The following is a 19,749-nucleotide window of genomic DNA, read 5'->3' on the forward strand; positions in this document are numbered from 1 at the left end:
TTTAGAAATGAGGTGACCAAGTTTGACACGGTACAGTGTGTGAGGAAATTCCGCCTCGGTTTCTAATGATGAAAGCTGCTCCTCCAGATCAGTAGAGACACACAGTTGTTATCTGGACTTTCCCGCAGCCGGATCAGCTGCCGCGGAAACCTGCTCAACTCGTGAAGTGTTTGGTTCGTATTTTTCAGTGAATACTAGAGCATATCAGATATAACAGCACCCCTTTCCACTTTCTGTACTGGAAATAATTCTGTCCAGTTTGCACTCAAAAACGTCCCCTATTGCAGTATTCCTAAAGCAACTGCAACAATTGTTTTCTAAGTTGGGATGCAAGGTCATGGCTTGAGTTTGTTCTCTCATGTACACTGTAGTCAGCGTTCCTTGGTGGACATCTAACGTACTGAAACCCATACTCAGGAGTTCTCCAGTGACCATTTGCTTGGCTTGAGCATTGTTCTCCTCACTGAAATTACGGTTGCAAATTTTCAGGTCTGTTGACAACAGATGCAGGTGCTGATATTGTAATCTTTCAGGGAAAAGCAGAGATACCGCCTGTCGCATGTCGCACAGATTAAGGTGATTAGTGGAGTATACGAGGGGGTACCCCTCCCCCCCCCCCCCCACAAAAAAAACCGTAACAACAGTGGCGTGAGCGGAGCTTGTGTAGTACACATTTCTACCGCTAGGGGTTTATAGCGCAACTCATTGCGAGTTCCATGCCGCTTTTGTTGTAGACCCGGTTTGTTTTGCTCATTTGCAGTGATTGTTTTTGCTAGTGCTGTTCTGTTCTTGTTTCGTTTTCTATGACGGCACGTTTAAGTCAACAACGTGTAGATGTAAAATTTTGTTTTCTACTCGATAAAGATGCCGCTGAAACTGTTTTAATGTTCGAAACAGCTGACCAAGCTTTGGGAAAATCTCAAGTGTACGAGTGGTTTGATCGATTTAAAAAATGTCGACATGTCGACTGATGACAAACCTCTTCCTGGACGTCCATCAACTGCCCGAATCGATGAAAATATTAAAACAATTCGAGAGCTTGTGCTCACAGACCGTCGACAAACAATTGTTCAACTCTCAAACATTAGTGGGTTATCTTGGAGCTAGATTCAGTGAATTTTAACGGAAGATTTGGGAATGAAAAGGACTGCCGCAAGTTTGTTACTCAGGTTCTGACCAACAATGAAAAGGAACGTCGAGCTGAAACAAGTCGTGCTTTGAAACAACAGTTTTAAACTGATACAGATTTTCTGTCAGTGATCATTTCTGATAAGGAGTCATGCTTCTATGGTTACGAGCTAGAAGCAAAGCAACAGTCAAGCTAATGGAAGACGGTCATTGTTACCCTGTCCAAAAAAAATGTTGTCGAGTCAAATCAAACATCAGAACAATACTGATTTGCATTTTTGTTGCCAACGGTGTAGTTCATTCAGTGTTTGTTCCCCCAGGTCAGACTGTCAATCAAACCTTTTATTTGGAAGTTTTAGGAAGATTGTCCGACAGTATTTGTCAAAGAAGATGCGATATGTGGCAGATAGGAGATTCTTCCACCATGACAACGCACCTGCACACATAGCCGTCTCTGTTAGACAGTTTTTGGCTAAAAATGGCGTGGTTACGCTGCCACACGCGACTTTTTCTTATTTCCACCCATGAGAAGGGGCACAAAAGGACAATAATTTGACAGCATTGAAGAAGTCAAGAAAGAAACGAGGGAGTAGTTGCCAGCCATTTCTAAACATGACTACAAAAAATGTTTCGAACTCTGGAAACACCAGTGAGACAAATGGATTAGTTGTAATGGAGAATGTTTTGAAAAGGATAAGGTTGTTTTGTAAACATTTGAGAACATGTACCTTTTAAAAAATAATTCCTTTTTTTTTTTGGGGGGGGGGGGGGGTTACACCCTTGTACATGTACAGGTAGATGTTGATGTTACGTTCTGGTCACTGCCATGTAAAGTAAAAATTTGTAAAAGTTTTCAACAAAGATTATGTTAGAGATTGATAGTAATCCATCTAGAAGTAGGTACACTACTAGTCATTAAAACTGCTACTCCAAGACGAAATGCAGATGATAAACGGGTATTCATTGGACAAATATGTTATACTAGAACTGACATGTGATTACATTTTCACGCAATTTGGGTGCATAGATCCTGAGAAATAAGTACCTCTGGCCGTAATAACGGCGTTGACACGCCTGGGCATTGAGTCAAACAGAGCCTGGATGGCATGTACAGGTACAGCTGCGCATGCAGTTCAACACGATTCCACAGTTCATCAAGAGTAGTGACTGGCGTATTGTGACGAGCCAGTTGCTCGGCCACCATTAAACTGACGTTTTCAATTGGTGAGAGATCTGGAGAATGTGCTGGCCAGGGCAGCAGTCGGGCCCGTACAGGACCTGTAACATGTGGTCGTGCATTATCCTGCTGAAATGAAGGGTTTCGCAGGGATCGAATAAAGGATAGACCCACGGGTCGTAACACATCTGAAATGTAGCGTCCAGTGCTCAACGTGCCGTCAATGCGAACAGGAGGTGACCGAGACGTGTATCCAATGACACCCAATGACACGCCGGGTGACACGCCAGTATGGCGATGACGAGTACACGCTCCCAATGTGCGTTCATCGTGATGTCGCCAAACACGAATGGAACCATCATGATGCTGTACAAAGAACCTGGATTCATCCGAAAAAATGACGTTTTGCCATTCGTGCACCCAGGTTCGTCGTTGAGTACACCATCGCAGGCGCTCCTGTCTGTGATGCAGCGTCAAGGGTAACCGCAGTTATGGTCTCCTGGCTGATAGTCCATGCTGCTGCAAACGTCGTCGAACTGTTCGTGCAGATGGTTGTTGTCTTGCAAACGTCCCCATCTGTTGACTCAGCGATCGAGACATGGCTGCACGATCCGTTACAGCCATGCGGATAAGATGCCTGTCATCTCGACTGCTAGCGATACGAGGCCGTTGGGATGCAGCTCGGCGTTCCGTATTACCCTCCTGAACCCACCGATTCCATATTCTACTAACAGTCATTGGTTCTCGACCAACGCGGGCAGCAATGTCGCGATACGATAAACCGCAATCGCGGTAGGCTACAATCCGACCTTTATCAAAGTCGGAAACGTGATGGTATGCATTTCTCCTCCTTACACGAGACATCACAACAACGTTTCACCAGGCAACGCCGGTCAACTGCTGTTTGTGTATGAGAAATCGGTTGGAAACTTTCCTCATGTCAGCACGTTGCATATGTCGCCACCGGCGCCAACCTTGTGTGAATGCTCTGAAAAGCTAATCATTTGCATATCACAGCATCTTCTTCCTGTGAGTTAAATTTCGCGTCTGTAGCACGTCATCTTCGTGGTGTAGCAATTTTAATGGCCAGTAGTGTATTTTGTCTGTGGCGAGCCTTGTCTTGGGAACTGGACGAACTGTAACAGCATGATCCGAGAGTAGTGCTCTGTCCTTGATAGGGTTAGGTGAGCATAAGCGACCGTAAAAGTAACCCTACCAATTATCTGACAATAAAGAGGGTTTAAGCCTCAAGCACAACTGTATTTTGTTTTCAGGTAGGGTGTTCAGAAAATACAGTATTTGCATACCGTTTACCACCAAGTGTATTCTTATGAATGGTTGTCGAGTTGTGAGGCTGCTGTAACTTCTAGCCGTCCGCGGCTATCCATTTTTCTCCTAGTCTCCCCAGTCTGCTCGAACATCGCGGCTAGACACGGAGCCGGTTTTGGCGCGCCGATTGTCAGTGCTCAGTTCTCCTATAAGTCGTTTTGGAACGAACTGTCTCGTTAAACTCTGTCCGCATTTGCAGCCGTGTCACCGACTTTTCCGACGTCACTCGCGACGCAGATTTGCGATGTCTTGCTCTCTGTTCGGATTTCTATTATTTTTAAAGCGAGACTCGGTCGTAAAAATAGTTGGAATGTATGGCGGCTGTCGGTTGCAATTATAGCTCAATTTCTTTGTAAACAGGAATGTTAGATGGTAGCAGAGCGAATGTGAAAAAGGAAGGAAGAGAGCTTGCGGAAAATTAATGCCTGTGCGTTTCGCCGCGAGTCGTTTGAGAAATGAGCGGGCGGCTGGGACTGGCAGAGGAGTCGGGTCTGCTGCCAGCGTTTCCGGCCCACGCACAGTGGCAGCGCCTAGAGGGCCGTCTGCGTTACGTAATTTTAGGGCCGTATCAGAGGCGGTGCCGTAAATAGCAGAGGCAGCGATCGAGGAGCGGTGGTGGATGCGTTCGCTGACCATCGGCCACGGCTTCTGCCGCCCGACGTTCTCTAGTCCTCCAGAGAGCCGCCAACCTTCTCCTCTGGGAAGTTGTTCCACTGCGTAAAAGGACAATACTTATTGTCACTCTTTAAATCTTTACTTTGAAAGTTGTTTAAGCTTCGTATGAAGTTCATATACAGTAGCATCCAAAATTAAAAATAAGGAACATAAAAAAATTGCAGAAACGGTAGAAAAAATGGTCTTCGCTTTTTTCCACACAACGTATTTACACACACATGCAGACAACTCGTTAATCTGCTCACTATGGGGTGTGACCACCTCTGGAAGCAATACAGGTCTGACAAAGACGAGGCATTCTGTGAATGATGTCATCAATTTCACGTTGCAGAGCTGCTCGAAAGTCTTGTGGAAAGGTCGGTGCATGCTATATGCAACTCATCTCCCTAGTGAAACCCATACATCTGCATCTACATGCACATCTACATCCATAATTCGCAAGCCACCTGACGGTGTGTGGCGGAGGGTACTTTGAATACCTCTATCGGTTCTCCCTTCTATTCCAGTCTCGTATTGTTCGTGGAATGAAAGATTGTCGATATGCCTCTGTGAGAGATCTAATCTCTCTGATTTTATCCTCATGGTCTCTTCGCGATATATATGTAGGAGGGAGCAATATACTGCTTGACTCCTCGGTGAAGGTATGTTCTCAAAACTTCAACAAAAGCCCGTACCGAGCTACTGAGCGTCTCTCTTGCACAGTCTTTCACTGGAGTTTATCTATCATCTCTGTAACGTTTGCGCGATTACTAAATGATCCTGTAACGAAGCGCGCTGCTCTCCGTTGGATCTTCTCTATCTCTTCTATCAACCCTATCTGGTACGGATCCCACACTGGTGAGCAATATTCAAGCAGTGCGCAAACAAGTTAACTGTAACCTACTTCCTTTGTTTTCGGATTCCATTTCCTTAGCATTCTTCCAATGAATCTCAGTCCGGCATCTGCTTTACCGACAATCAGCTTTATGTGATCATTCCATTTTAAATCACTCCTAATGCCTACTCCCAGATAATTTAAGGAATTAGCTGCTTCCAGTTGCTGACCTGCTATATTGTAGCTAAATAATAAAGGATCTTCCTTTATATGTATTCGCAACACATTACACTTGTCTACATTGAGATTCAATTGCCATTCCCTGCACCATGCGTCAATTCGTTGCAGAGCCTCCTGCATTTGAGTACAATTTTCCATTGTTACAACCTCTAGATATACGACAGCATCATCCGCAAAAGGACTCAGTGAAGCTCTATGGGGCTCAAATCGGGAGAGCTAGCAAGCTACGCCATGTGTGGAATATCTTCTGTTTCCAAGGAAACATCAAGCACCCGCGCTCTATGAGGTCGAGCGTTATCGCCCATCAGTACGAAGTCTGGGTCCACAGCAGCTCGTAAAAACCGCACGCTGGGCCTCAAGGTCTCATCAAGATAACTGACAACAGTTAAACCCCGCCGATTCACTTGTACAATTTCATGAAGAACCGTGATCAACATAATCCCTGCTCACACCATTAGGGATCTTCCTCGATGTTTGGGTCCCGAAAACGTGTTCCACGTCCCTCCAGACGCAAATCCGTAGAGAATCACTCTCCAGCACAAATCGGAACTCACCTATTAAAAGAACATTGGGCCAGCGTTCGACAGTCCAGGTGGGATGTTAACGACTCAACTCTAGACGCTCCGTTCTGTGAAGACACGTTAGAAGTTCACATACAACAGATCTCCGACAATAAAGGCCACTGTGTCGAAGCCTTCTGTACACACCGTCTGCCTAGATACAACAAGTCCAGTAAATGCTGCGACGTCACATGCCAGTTGCGTGCAGTACTAAGGCGATTCTGTCGTGCCCTTACAGCCAAATAACGCTCCTCTCTTTCTGATGTTACACGTGGTCGGCCCGGCGCTGGAACAGAACGATTCACAATCCAATCTTCCCATGGCCCTCCACCGCAGAGAGGCTGGAATGCGTCTTCTCTGCACCGTCTGTGACTGTGCACACCGCGATTCTGGATGTGGGACTACCCGGAAAACGGTACACCATTTGATAGGTGCCCCGACGTCATCGTCGGCATGGTTGCCCGTTGACCGGAATGCGATCTTCCGTGCAAAGCACGTTCCTACGGACATCCGTTGACAGTTTTTATAGTTATTTTGGGACAAAGGACGGTGAAATAGTGGTTTGTTGCTTTAATTTTGGACACCAGAGTAAATTCGATTATACAGTGCTGTGAGGAGAATGATGTCCATTTCAAGTAATAGTACACGTAGTTAAAGTCGAACGTCTCTCAGTAATTACTATTCGCTTAGGGATATGGCTGGCTTTATAAGAGTATGACAGCGACTTTTCTCTTAAACAGCAGATTAAATAGGACAACATAATCTATTTTATTTTCAGGGTGAATGTGGTTTCCGCTTGTACGGCTGTTGATGACTTAGGACACATTCACAAGTATCTGATAATAGTAAAAGAAAATAAGCTGCTTCGTTGTTCAATCTACGCGGCTGGCTGCGTTCTGGTGTACCTGAAATAATTTGTAATTTTAACCATATGCGCTTCTATTTCTTGCACATTTTAATCAAGCCAGTTTTTAGCGAATATGTGAGCGCCAGCCCTGCTTTAGGTGAATGTAGAGGATGTTGCAGCAATGGTTGCCAACAATTAACGTACATTTGCTACGCTGAGATTGGCAACAACTCGGAGGAAAAGTGCTCGACACATACATGAACATTAAATAGAATCAGTTATTTTATATTAACGAACTATAATTATATTCTGAGATAGCAAACAGAAATTATTACATCGCAGACCTTTCCATCCACATAACGAAATGTTAGCGTAGAAGTTTGCGTCTTATTCTGCCAAGGACTCGAACAGAAGTGTAACGGTCATTACACAATTAGTGTGAACAATGAACATTGTATTTTCTATGATTTTGTTGCAACACAGACACGAATAGTATCTTAGCTTAGCGGATTTTGTACTTTTGTCACTTCGTATCTTTTCACACGCAAGAAAATATTTATTTAGCACTCTTTCCATTTTCAGGCGACTATACAGTTAGTTCCTCTTCGTACTCAAAGCCACTGTTTCTAAGAGCGTTAACACTGGAAATAATTTAGAACTACATTAGGGAAAGAGCGCAATCCGAACATATGTGAAGTTATTACTTGCAATTGCATAGGACAGTTATACGAGGGGCGTTCGATAAGTAATGCCTCGCATTAATTTTTACTGAAAGCAGGTTGGTTTCATTCAGGATTTCAGTACACCATATTATTCCTCGTTCGTTTGGCTACAAAACCCTATTTTTCCACGTAATTTCCGTCCAATGCGACGGCCTTAGGCCATCTTACTGGAAGGGCCTCTATGCTAGCATTGCACCACTCTTCTGGTCGACGTCGGGGCCAACATCTTGCTCCATGAATAATCTCAACATCATCCACATACTGCTTCGCACCAAGCGCATCATTCATTGGGCCAAATAGATGCTCTTTACAGTCTTCTGTTAGGCAAAGACGAGGCCAACGGGCACACATCTCTGGGCTCCCTAACTGTTGAACGAGACGTTCAGCTGAGCTGCAAGGAGTTTTATTGTGATTCGTCGGCCACCCCAGTGAGAGTATCCGCACGTTCCAACACTGCAGGAGTCACAGCTGTGTACGGCTGGCCGACACGTTAGAGATCTGACAGGTTTGCTCGAACTTGGTACGATGATGACAGACGCCTCGCCCAACGACTCACTGTGCTTTTGTTCACTGCCTGGTCCCTGTAGTTTGCAAGCGCCTGTGAATATCTGCGATGCTATGATTTTTCGCTAAAATAAACCCAATGAGCTCTGTGGTTGGAACGCCATTCCGTTATAGACCCCATTTTGAAGGATATGTATAGCGCCGTCACCTATCTGAACTTCATAGAAACTGTGGAGGATGAAGCGGGAATATTCCAACAAATTTAGTATCTTTTCAACGGAAACTGGCCGAAAGAAAGGTTTCAATACTTACTGAAGGCCTATCGTATATCTCTCTTCATTTTATGGGGGTGCTTTTTGCTGTCAACAAACGTTTCTAATGTAACCCATTGTTATCTGTACGTTAAATTTAACTTGCAGGTGATTTTTATGAGCAAGATAATCCAAATATATCACCACACGAGACGGATTAAATGTAAAATATGAAATTTCACGACCGAAAACGTCACGGTTATTGTTTTTTTTCTTATTTAGCACAATATAATAGTTGCTTCTCGTATCCTAGCTTCCAAAGTTTCCTATCTTTGCAATCTTTCCAAGTTTTTTTCGGGCGTCATTTTTTCCATTAGCTGGGGTTCCTTCCATCATCTTCTTACTCCATCCACCCTAACTTAGACGGCATACGTCGCCATACAATCTCAAACCTTTTGTTTCGATTATGTCTGTTAAAATGGTACCCAGGTACATTCTTTTACATGTCTTTCATTTCAAATGTTATCCTGTAGTGTTAACGTACAGGAACACCTCGAAAATCCCTCGCCATTGACAATAAGTTCCTCATAGTGTGCATCGGACCGTAGAAAATGTTACAACCCCCCCTCCACCCCCCTCCCCCTCCGCAGATTCCTTTGGAGAAGGGGTTGAAACGTTGGTTTCTAACAAGAAATTCGTACGACCACGGCATAATAGACAGAATAGGCCGGAATACTTTAAGAACTGTGAATTAAACAGATATTGTTAGAACAGTAACAAAATATAATGCACTGCAACGCATGATATACAGATCCAAAGTCGTAGTTTTTAATCAATAACTTGATCCACTTTTTCGGATTACTTCTTTTTTCAGTCACAAAATATGTTTAGAAATATCTTCACAATTGGCTTCTCTCACTGTCACATCAAGAAGCACCAAAAGTAGTGTCCAGTTTTAAAAAGTACAGGGCTCAACCAATCAAATGCTGTTCTCCAGTACTGCTCAACCAAGTAATGTACTACAGTTACAAGTGCCTGAGACATCTATAAAATTTTCAACAATACAAAGCCGCACTCTGTTCTTAACATTCCCAATGTCAACCAAACTGCAAAGAGCTGCCAGCTTCTAGTGGTATTCCCTTGTTGTCAAACCTGAATATTCATCCTCGAAATCGCTATAGAATTGCAAAAAACATCGAATCAAACACATGATGATTGAATAATTACAGCACTGAACTTAAGCTTGGCAATTTTATGTCTGAATATTTTCCAAAATCGTTATTAACACTTTCACAAGGTTTTTGTGTAATTTATCACAACTCTCCACAAATGAATCCTTAAGTAATTTATCACTCCTGAAAGTTTATATGAAAGCTATTGAAACAATGAGTACCTTCTACCCACTTGGAACCATTATCAAAGCGTTAAATGTCATAAGAACCGATATTAGCACAAAATAAATACCAATTATACGGAAATCTTGCAATTACAACCGAACGTGGAAGAATGAAGCACCCCCATTAATAAATTAATGTAACTACGAAAAAATACATACGCCATCGCGTTACCTACAAATTGGGAACCGTGCTCCCCAACACCACCCATCATTGGAAAATATATTGCAACTCCCTTTTACTAACAGATTTTCTGTTTATTTCCTCTGCAAAGTGCCAGAAAGAAAATGGAAGCTCTGTGTAGGCAGACATAGAATATTTATGGGTAAAAGAGCTTTCGAGAAGGTGAAAGGTTTGTTGACGCTAAAAAAGAATTCCACTAGAACTAAGCAAGAGATTCACCAAGCGTTTTATCTAGGACGCTGTATTGTATGGCAGCGAATCATGGATAGTCAAAAGGAAAGAGGAAATATACCGGGATAGGTTATGCTAACAATGATATGGACAGACAGAGTGATAAATGAAGGAAGAATTCTAATATTGGGATGCGAAAGAAGTAGAGATGATACAAATGAGGATAACAGACTGCGAAGAAACTGCTGCAACGAACAGTCATTGAGAGAAATATTACTGGGAAGGCGGGAAGAGGAAGAAGAGGACTTGGAATGTTGGATGACATGAGAAATGGACGATGTTAGTATCAGATTGAGGAAGAAGCGGCAAAAGACAGTTGAGAACGTCCAGTAGATACACGAAACACGTAATAGAGGGTAGGAAAAGTAATAAATCTGCTCTGTGGGTGTAACAGGATCCACTAACTATCCAGAAAACGCTAAAAAAGTAACGATTGTGTGGTGTGCGTACTGTAAGACCTTCGATACACACACCATCAGATTATTTGACTTGTCGCTCTAACAAAGTAGGCGAGTGTCAGCAATATGTCTCGTGGTCTTATCGTTGCGTGTTTATCTTCTGCCGTTAGGTCAGATGATAGAATTGCCACTTGCATGCTTAGAGTAGCAGATTGACAGTGACCAACTTTAAACAGAACTTGATTAATTTTCACACTCATTTATTAAAATAATAACAAGCATAAAAATTACTTAACTTGGTTCTGGATGCTATTTACAATTGACAGTCGGAAGTTGCTTTGGTATTGGCACGTTAATCTTATTCTCACATATATCTCTGATACATGACAAAAGTGTCTATACTTTTATCTTCATGGCTATGTACAGGAATATGGTAATCTTATTAGGCGCAGACTGAAACTTAACTATAGACTGGCACAGACAAATGTAGACTGGTACAGACTGGAGCAGACAAATGCACACTGAATAATCCGAGGTCTGTACACTCGTTATAATACATCGCGCGTTCATGTATCACTGCGCGAGTGTGATCCGCGAGGGGAAAAGCTTCTACGTTAGCAGCAATCTCATTGGCTGCGTTACATATTAATACGCGGATCGGCGGAAGCAGAATTTGGTCCGTCTCTAAGGCAGCTCCATCTCGTAGTGTGGGGACAGACGAGCGCTGCGCCTGCGCTGTTGTGCTTAGCGGGGCGCGCTCTAGTGGGAAAGTTGTGTACGCGCTGACTACGCGGAACTATGTACACAGCAGATTGTATCTGACTTGCTGAAATAATGGTCTAGTACTTAGACAAGATACAGGGTGAGTAAACACTGTAGGTGTATCTGAAGGCATCCATGAGCGCTAGGTGTTAAATTAACCTAATTCCAATTAGTTTAGAGTCCAAGGAATAGCAGCGACTAATGATTAAACCAAATAGATCATAAGTTTACTAGGCAAAATATTAGCCAGCCCATGTAAGAGCCGATTAGTCACTTCAAAGCACTGTAGATGGAGTAGGACCTGTCCCAGACTCTCCACCGCTGATGTCCGTCATGGTGGTGAAAACATGTGGTTGAGCCAGACGGGTGCATGGAATTATCGCACTGTACCTGATATGTATGGTGCTTAAACATACATTATAATATCGTTCCCTGTAACATAACGTGCTAATTTAGGTACTACCGCAGTTTTATAGTCGTTTGTCTTTTCAAGATATGTTTGTGTATTACTTTTTTCTAGTGAAACTTATAGTGTTTAAAGTAACTGTCTGAAGTGTTGGCATTACATCAAGAGGTGGATATTAACTGCTTTCCCTTTTATGTTTCCAGGAGGACGAAGAGCAGAAGATGCTGAGTAAGTACCTATACGACGAGTGGCTATGACAGCGTGAGCGGTATGTTACTGAACATAATTAATTTTAATAAGAAATCCTAAAAGACAATTCATCGAAAATATTTCAGATATATTTTCAGTGTCTAGTTGTCTGTGATAACATTTTTCCATTCCAAATACCTTCCTTTCCTTACCGATAACGTTTGAATAGTCGAATATAGGCTGTCGTAGACTTTGAACACTTGGTGGAAGGGAAGGAGTCACACTTCGCCAACAGATCACAAAGGACATGATCGTAATAAATATAAGGAGAACGTCGGGTGGAAGATCTACCAAGAATTGGAGAGGGTAAGGCCTTAAGTACATTGTAATGGGGATTAATGGGAACAAGATAGGTAAAATCATATTGTCCAGTCCACATGCTCTCCCTTTGCAGATGTTAGCGCCAATAAGGCTATAACTTCGATAGATCACTTCGTGAAGAACGACTATGGATGGTCACTAACGTACACTGTAGACAGCGTGGTGAGTCAACATCTGCAATCCTTAAAACTAGACGTGAAATATTACGACCGACACAGATTCAGATGGATAGTGCTAAATGACACTATTAACTTGATGGCCCTGATGGCGCTTGACCAACACACGAACTCGTCGTGTTAATGCCAGGATTTGCGATTCAGTAGCCCACTGATGTGAACTGAGACTTCTGTGAAGAAAGTTTAGCACTTCATACGTCTCGAGAAATACTTTGGGCCGTGGTAGCCTAGTGTACAGTAATTGGGACTGTCGGAGGCTCTACTGCCTAGGCTCTCTTTTCTAGCCCGTATTAAGAAATATTGAGATACGTGGATTGAGCGAGCTCAGGTAATTGCTTTAGCACATCCAGATACATCTACGCCCATCCCATGATATATAAAGTACGGCAAAATAAAAAATATCGCACACCTTCGATATACCTTTTTTATTTAGGGAGAACAAATTAAAGAAATTAGGACTAAATGTTTGTTATTGGAGCTGGAAGAGGAGTTGAATAACAGTAAGTAAGGATAACAAAAGTAATGAAAACACAACCAACGATCGAATGTAATTAAAATCAGAAAATATTTCTTCTTGAAGAAGAACGACATCAGATAATTCAGGATAGGATTTATTGTAAACATTAAGTTAAAGACTCTGGTAGAAGGGTAAGATGTGTTTTAAAAATAAACGAAAAGTGTTCTGTGGGAATCATTCAGCTGTATACGCTGTTGTGTTTACATTATGATGGGGATGTAAAGGACCCTATAAAGACTTGCTGAAACTTATAAACGACAGCAAATCTCACTGCAATGTACTAATGGAGGATTTTAATTCATGTATAAAAACAAGAGAATGATTCTTTAGTAATAAATTTTGGGGTTGATATATGAAATAATCGAGGTCATACTGAAAGTTTACCTTCCTCCAACTGGTAGTTCATAAGGGACTACGACCCTGGTTTTATTCACTCACGTATAAATAACGGCAATCTAAGAAAATATTAAAAATTTGGAGTGCAAGGACTTTTGTGAAGCGCAACCGAATAAAAAATATGGTGTGTTAGAGGTGGGTGGTGTTTAAATAAAATTAACAGAAGCAAAATTGAAATTAGAATCCTCATCGTAGCCTTCATGCTCATCTGGTACTGTACAGGTAACTAAATTGAATCTTATAGATTGAATTTGTGTAAAACAAATATTTTTGCTATATGTGCCCTACAGTACCTACTAAGCTGAAAAACCGAAGTGGTAGCAGAAATTATCTCGATAATACCGTCTCCACTGCTACGTGTCTCCACTGCTACGTGTGTCTAAGTTACACAGTGACACAGACATACCTGTGTAGCTGAAATTCTTCTTTAATATATTTATAATCTCTGCTTACGGCAGGCGACTTCACTCCAGCTTTGATATCATTAAAATGACCGGGGGACGTTTCGAGAAAGTAGCTCTTGAGTGAACACATGAGCATGTATGGAAAACTTGAAATGATTCGTTCAACAAAGACCAGGAGGAGGACAATGAGTTCACAAAGTACCAGCTGTACCATTCGTAACATAATGATCAATATTCATTTACACGATGAGATACTTGATGTATCAACACAATTCAGTAGACCATATATACAAAAGAAGAGAAAGTTGCAGCACGTCATTATTCATTCGTGAAACATTGTCTTACGAGAGGAAGAACTTCGAGATAAGTCACTTGAAATCTTGGATGGCTAAATTAGAAATGGATATTGATCACCACGTGTTCTGGCGGAACACAAACGAGCAAACGAAAATTCTTCACGCCAAATATGACTGCATAATGTATCACGGGTAGAAAAGTCTCGTAAATTACAATCATGTAAATGTAGTGTAAATGTGCAAGCCAGCAACAATCTCACAATAAGCCAGAATCAAGTCACTTAAATGTGTCCATTTCATTATTAGAAGACAAAACGAAAATTGGCACATCCAGTGCTTATGGCAGCAGAAGAAGGAGCAAAGTACCTTTGTGTGCTCGGCCATGGGGTCTTCTGAAAAGAATTCTGTCACCTAACATTCCTATTACCCATCGCAATCAAAACTAGCACCATCCGGCAATATATACCTTGCAGTTTCCTCCCAGGCATGTACTACACTAACAGACAGATAGGTGACTGCATATCTCTGAGGCAGTCAAATGACTATTTGTAGCGCGCATGAACACGTAAAATGAAAGGTTGTCCGCGGCAAAACGGACGCCTTTCACTACGATAGAAGAATTTTCCAGGGGGAAGGAAATGATTATCAGGAACACAGTTTCACGAAAGGAAATAAGTAGAAACATTTGGCTACTTCAGCTAGGACTAAAAACTAAACTGACTATTTTTCATCAAACAGTAAGAAAGTGCAAGATGTGAGATTCTATGGCAAAGTCAACATGAAGTAAGACGGAATTATGGGAAATAATAATATATTTAAGAACAGACCATGTTAAATTACCCAACTAGATCAGTATCTTATATAATGGTTGTACACACATAGACGCAAGTTTTTCCTTTTTTTAAGAAAAGTTACTACTCCTCACAGTTGGTAATGACCATGAAGGTCGAAACAGATTGTGTGCAGCCTATTGAACGTCTTTTACTGAATCCGTTAAGGCTGTTAGCGACTGCTATCATCAAACCTTTTATAATAATCGGAATTGTGCACTATTAGCAAGACTAGTTTTAATATCAATAAATTTGTAAACGTGCATAGAAAACAACGTAACTGCACGTCTCTCACCATTCAACAGGAAAGGACGCCAGAGCGATAAGATACCAGGAAATGACGATATCCTGAATACTATAAAAATTTAGGAAGCAAATTATAACAGAAGAGATAAATTTTATCAACCTCATACAGTGACGACTGAAATTTTGTATCTGCAATGTATGAATGAGCAATAACACCATAAATACAGAAATATTAAAACTGAATAGTTGAAAATTCATATTTTAAAGATCCATTGCAGTTAAGGCGGCGACAGATTGTACTGTAATTTAATGTTTTCTATCGTTCGTTCGTAGAGATAGTAATCTAAAAGTATGATTCATTGTGCAGAATTGAACATTGAACGTTGGTGGAAATTGTTCGCGCCTGTTTTAGATCTTGAAAATGCAACATTCTCAGGCACCTTGATACAAATATAAATGAAAAAAAGTAAAGTGGCTGAAGCTTCAAATTTTGCCTTGATAAACCTGATCCTTAGGAGGTAGATACAGTAAAGGAAATGAGACTCTGGCTTGCCTTACTGGTCTGCTTTTTATTGCATCTTCACGTATATGCAGTGAACATACAGAAGAGCACAGACACTAGTTTACAACTTCAGTAAGTGTAAAACACTGATAAGGCTCGGTACATTCTCCAGTCAGTCACCAGAACAAATAGCCACACCGAACCAATATGAAAACTATTCCGAAACCGAAGGATGATCACAGAGCAAACGGTAGCCGCATGTTGGGAATCGCTAAGAGCTGCGGAAAGAAATAAACCAAGGGCCGTACTGGATTTGGAAACGCCATTATGAATGTAAGGCATTTACAATGTCGGCGGCCGGAATACGGAGCCAAGCAAATGGATGGTGTATGGATCAAGAAAGTGCTTTGGTGACTTGAAGAGATAATAAATGCTAGGTACTACGACGTGATGGAAAGCAGGTGGGTGGCGTTAGAAAACGTGGGTACTTATTATCTCTGACGGTAAAACACCAAAATATCCCAACGTGGCCTGGATATCAGATGGCTAACGTTAGCCATCACGATGTCCTACTTAGTGTTAAATTTTAATGTAAATTGTTAACATGCAGTAAACAGTAGCGACTATTGTTAAGGTGTAGCTTAGACACACCAATTCATAGAATGACGCCCAACGAAAATTATGAAATTGCATTTAGTACGAACGTGGGATAGGGAGTAAAATTCTGGGTAGAAATAATATCAATGACAAGATTCGCGGATACATTGCTACGTTCATTGGAAGCGAGGAAGGGTGCAAGACATATTGAATGAAGTGTGCAATATACCGAGCTCGGAGTTAACCGAAGAAAGACGAAAGCGAAGAGGAGTAACAGAAAAGTGATTAGTCATAAATTTAAACGTCAAAATTGGAGACAAGAAGTAAACCAAGTGAAGGAATTCTACTTCGGAACAAAACTAACTAACGGATAGGACATGAAGAAAGGAGGACATAAAAAAGCGGACTAGCATACGCAAAGAGGGCATTTCTATCCAAAAGAAATCTGCTAGTGCCAAATACAAGCTTTAATGTGAGGAAGAAATTTCTGATACTGTACATGTGAAACACAGCATTATGTGGAAGTGAATGATGGACTGTGGAAAAACCGGAAAAAAGAAGGGAATCGAAGCGTTTGAGATGTGGTTGTATAGAAGGATGCTGGAAAGTAGGTGGAATGGTGAGAAATGAGGAGGTTCTTCGCAGATACATGTGGAAAACGCTAACAAGAAGAAGGGACAGAATAACAACAGCACGTGTGTAAGACATCAGGGGATACGTTCCATGCATCTAGATGGGGATGTAAAAGGTAAAAGTCATAGAAGAAGATAGAGACTGGAATATATGAAACAAATAGTTGAGGACTTAGGATGCAAGTGCTACGCTGAGGTGAAGGGGTTGGCGCAGGACAGGAAACCGTGGCGGGTTGCATCAAACCGGGCAGACCCATAAAAAAAAGAGAAAAGCTAATCTTAATTGGGATAAACAGTGCCGTAAGGACTACGAGAACCGGGATGAATGAGAAACAGTAGGGAGAGTAATCACGTGGTTCTGTTTGGTCACAAGAAGAAGATCCTTCGCACATTGGGTGTCAGCAACGCGAGCATGCATGCTTTGCCACAGCATTAGTAGCGTTGCGGGAAGAGTAGCAGCGAGGGGAGGGCAGCGTCGACTCTTCCCTGCAGTGCTAACACCATTACCCGTGTTTCGTGATATGTAAGCCGAGGTGACTCGCTGGCTAATGTTGGCAGCGCGGGGAGATAAATCAGTATCTTTCAATTACTGCCGATTTTCTTCATTAGTGGCAGTACCAGTATTTTGGCTCTTCCTATTGGGAACAAACAGTACTGACTGTTGTAAATCAGTACATTACATTACACACGTTACACTTTACTCTTAGCCAATAATAAATGTGAGTTAGTCTGATTAATAGGCTCTTTCGGGCTTGGTTCAATCCCCTCCTCAGAGAAGTTGAAACTGGGCGTGACATACGTGTAAGCTATCTCCATTGTGCCATCCATTACCTTATACGTTTATTTAAATACATAAAAGAAGGATTAAGTATTTCGACTGTGTCACAGAAACTTTTTGTTGTGACTGTTACAGTGTTGCGCAAGGCATTCCAGATGTTCGCCAAGTCGGGCACCATCGATACCATCAAGATCAGCACCATCTTGAACACCATGGGGCAGCTCTTCGATGACGGAGACTTGCAGGCCATCATTGATGAAGAAGACACAGAGGGTAAGCGCCACTTCCACTGCAATGCACGGAACTCATTGCGTCAGTCTTACGAAGTTTTTGTTGCAGCAGAACATTCTTATACACCAGCATCCAAAATTTTATAACAACCAGGCAATCAGAGTGTATATGTGTGTTGGATATCGGAAGGGAAGCAGAACAGGGTGAAGCTTACTCATAATGCATTTGGTATACAATAAAATCTGAAAATACTCCATTAGAAATCCCTCAGCCGGAGATAAAAATTTCAAAAGAGGTAACAAAATCAGAAAATGTATTCCGTAAACAGTTAATAGCTGCTTAATACCCTTGGTAGCGATGTACCATGCTCTCTGTGCGGCAGTTCGTGAGCTTCGTTGACAGTCAGTCCCATTCCTAGAAAAGTGCTGAGTGAAGGTCATACCGGGGCGATGACGGGCTGCGGTTTGTCTGCACATGTAGTGCCAGACAAGACCTGTAGAAATCAGTACCAAAAGCCTTGACCGTCATCCCGTGTCAAGAGTTTATCTGTAAGATACTGCTCTGCCAGATGATCTCAATAAAACCTGGTTTCATTCTACGTAAAAAGAAAGTGTGCACCGGCTGAAACTTCGAACAGCCGCGCCTAGGGTTGCAGTCCGTCTTCTTTGTACCCAGAGCATTCTAAGAAATCTCCGTCCATTACCAATCCGACGAACCTATCGTCATAACACCGGACTTCATCCACGTTTAAATGTTGAAGTAACCTCAACTGTGTGTTACTTTATCTAAAATTCTTTATTCATTGCATTCACACAAATGGTCAATTATGGTCTAACATTCGGGATGGAGGAGAAGAGAGCCATTATGTTCTAGAGCGGAAAAATGGAACCCGATTATGACTTGATACCAAGATACAGTATCTGTTGATGCGGAATGACATTTATTTCATTTGGTACCACATTAAAAACTTTACAATGTAGCTTGTAAATAATTGTATGGTACCTGAACATAATCAGAAGATCGAAACCGGTAGTAAAAAAAAAAAATTTGCATCTCTTACTCGTTTGAAATAAGACACTTTCAAGATACTTATGAGCTAAGGGGTACCACCTGCACAAAATATATTTGGCTTAATACGTCATTTTCAACTGCGATATATACACATCAAAAGAAGTTTTGCATCACCTCCGTTCCGAGAGTTCCGGAACTTGTACAGAAAATTGGAATAGAGGCCAACATAAACATCATCTCCGCCCTTTTTACTGCTCATGAAAACCATACATCGCATGCTGTACCACCATACAGCGAGACATTCAGAGGTGGTGGTCCAGATTGCTGTACACACCGATACCGCTAACACACAGAAGCACGTCCTCTTGCATTGTCCCACTCCTCAACGGCGATTCGGAGTAGATCTCTCAGAGTGGTTGGTGGGTCACGTCGTCCATAAGCAGCCCTTTTCAATCTATCCCGCCGCGCGGGATTAGGCTAGCGGTCTGAGGCACTGCAGTCATGGACTGTGCGGCTCGTCCCGGCGGAGGTTCGAGTCCTCCCTCGGGCATGGGTGTATGTGTTTGTCCTTAGGCTAATTTAGGTTAAGTAGAGTGTAAGCTTAGGGACTGATGAACTTAGCAGTTAAGTCCCATAAGACTTCACACACATTTGAATTTGAACAATCTATCCCAGGCATGTTCGATAGGATTCATGTCTGGAGAACATGCTGGCCACTCTAGTCGAGCGATGTCGTTATCCTGAAGGAAGTCATTCACAAGATGTGCACGATGGGGGGCGCAAATTCTGGTCCATGAAGACGAATGCCTGGCCAATATGTTGCCGATATGGTTGCACTGTCGGTTGGAGGATGGCACTCGCGTATCGTACAGCCGTTACGGCGCCTTCCATGACTACCAGAGGCGTACGTCGGCCCGACATAATGCCACCCCAAAACTGCAG

At 42.2% G+C, this 19,749-nt stretch overlaps 1 protein-coding gene across 1 annotated transcript in view; it reads left to right on the top strand.

The window, feature by feature from the left end:
- LOC126237362 (troponin C) overlaps nt 1-19,749 on the top strand; it is a 54,072-nt gene that overhangs the window by 15,664 nt on the left and 18,659 nt on the right. Inside the window, exons 2-3 of the mRNA XM_049947430.1 lie at nt 11,825-11,849; nt 17,701-17,838. Coding sequence (XP_049803387.1) covers nt 11,825-11,849; nt 17,701-17,838 — 163 coding nt within the window. The remainder of the gene's footprint in view (nt 1-11,824; nt 11,850-17,700; nt 17,839-19,749) is intronic.

The sequence above is a fragment of the Schistocerca nitens genome, chromosome 2 (assembly GCF_023898315.1).
Source record: "Schistocerca nitens isolate TAMUIC-IGC-003100 chromosome 2, iqSchNite1.1, whole genome shotgun sequence".
NCBI classification, from domain to species: domain Eukaryota; kingdom Metazoa; phylum Arthropoda; class Insecta; order Orthoptera; family Acrididae; genus Schistocerca; species Schistocerca nitens.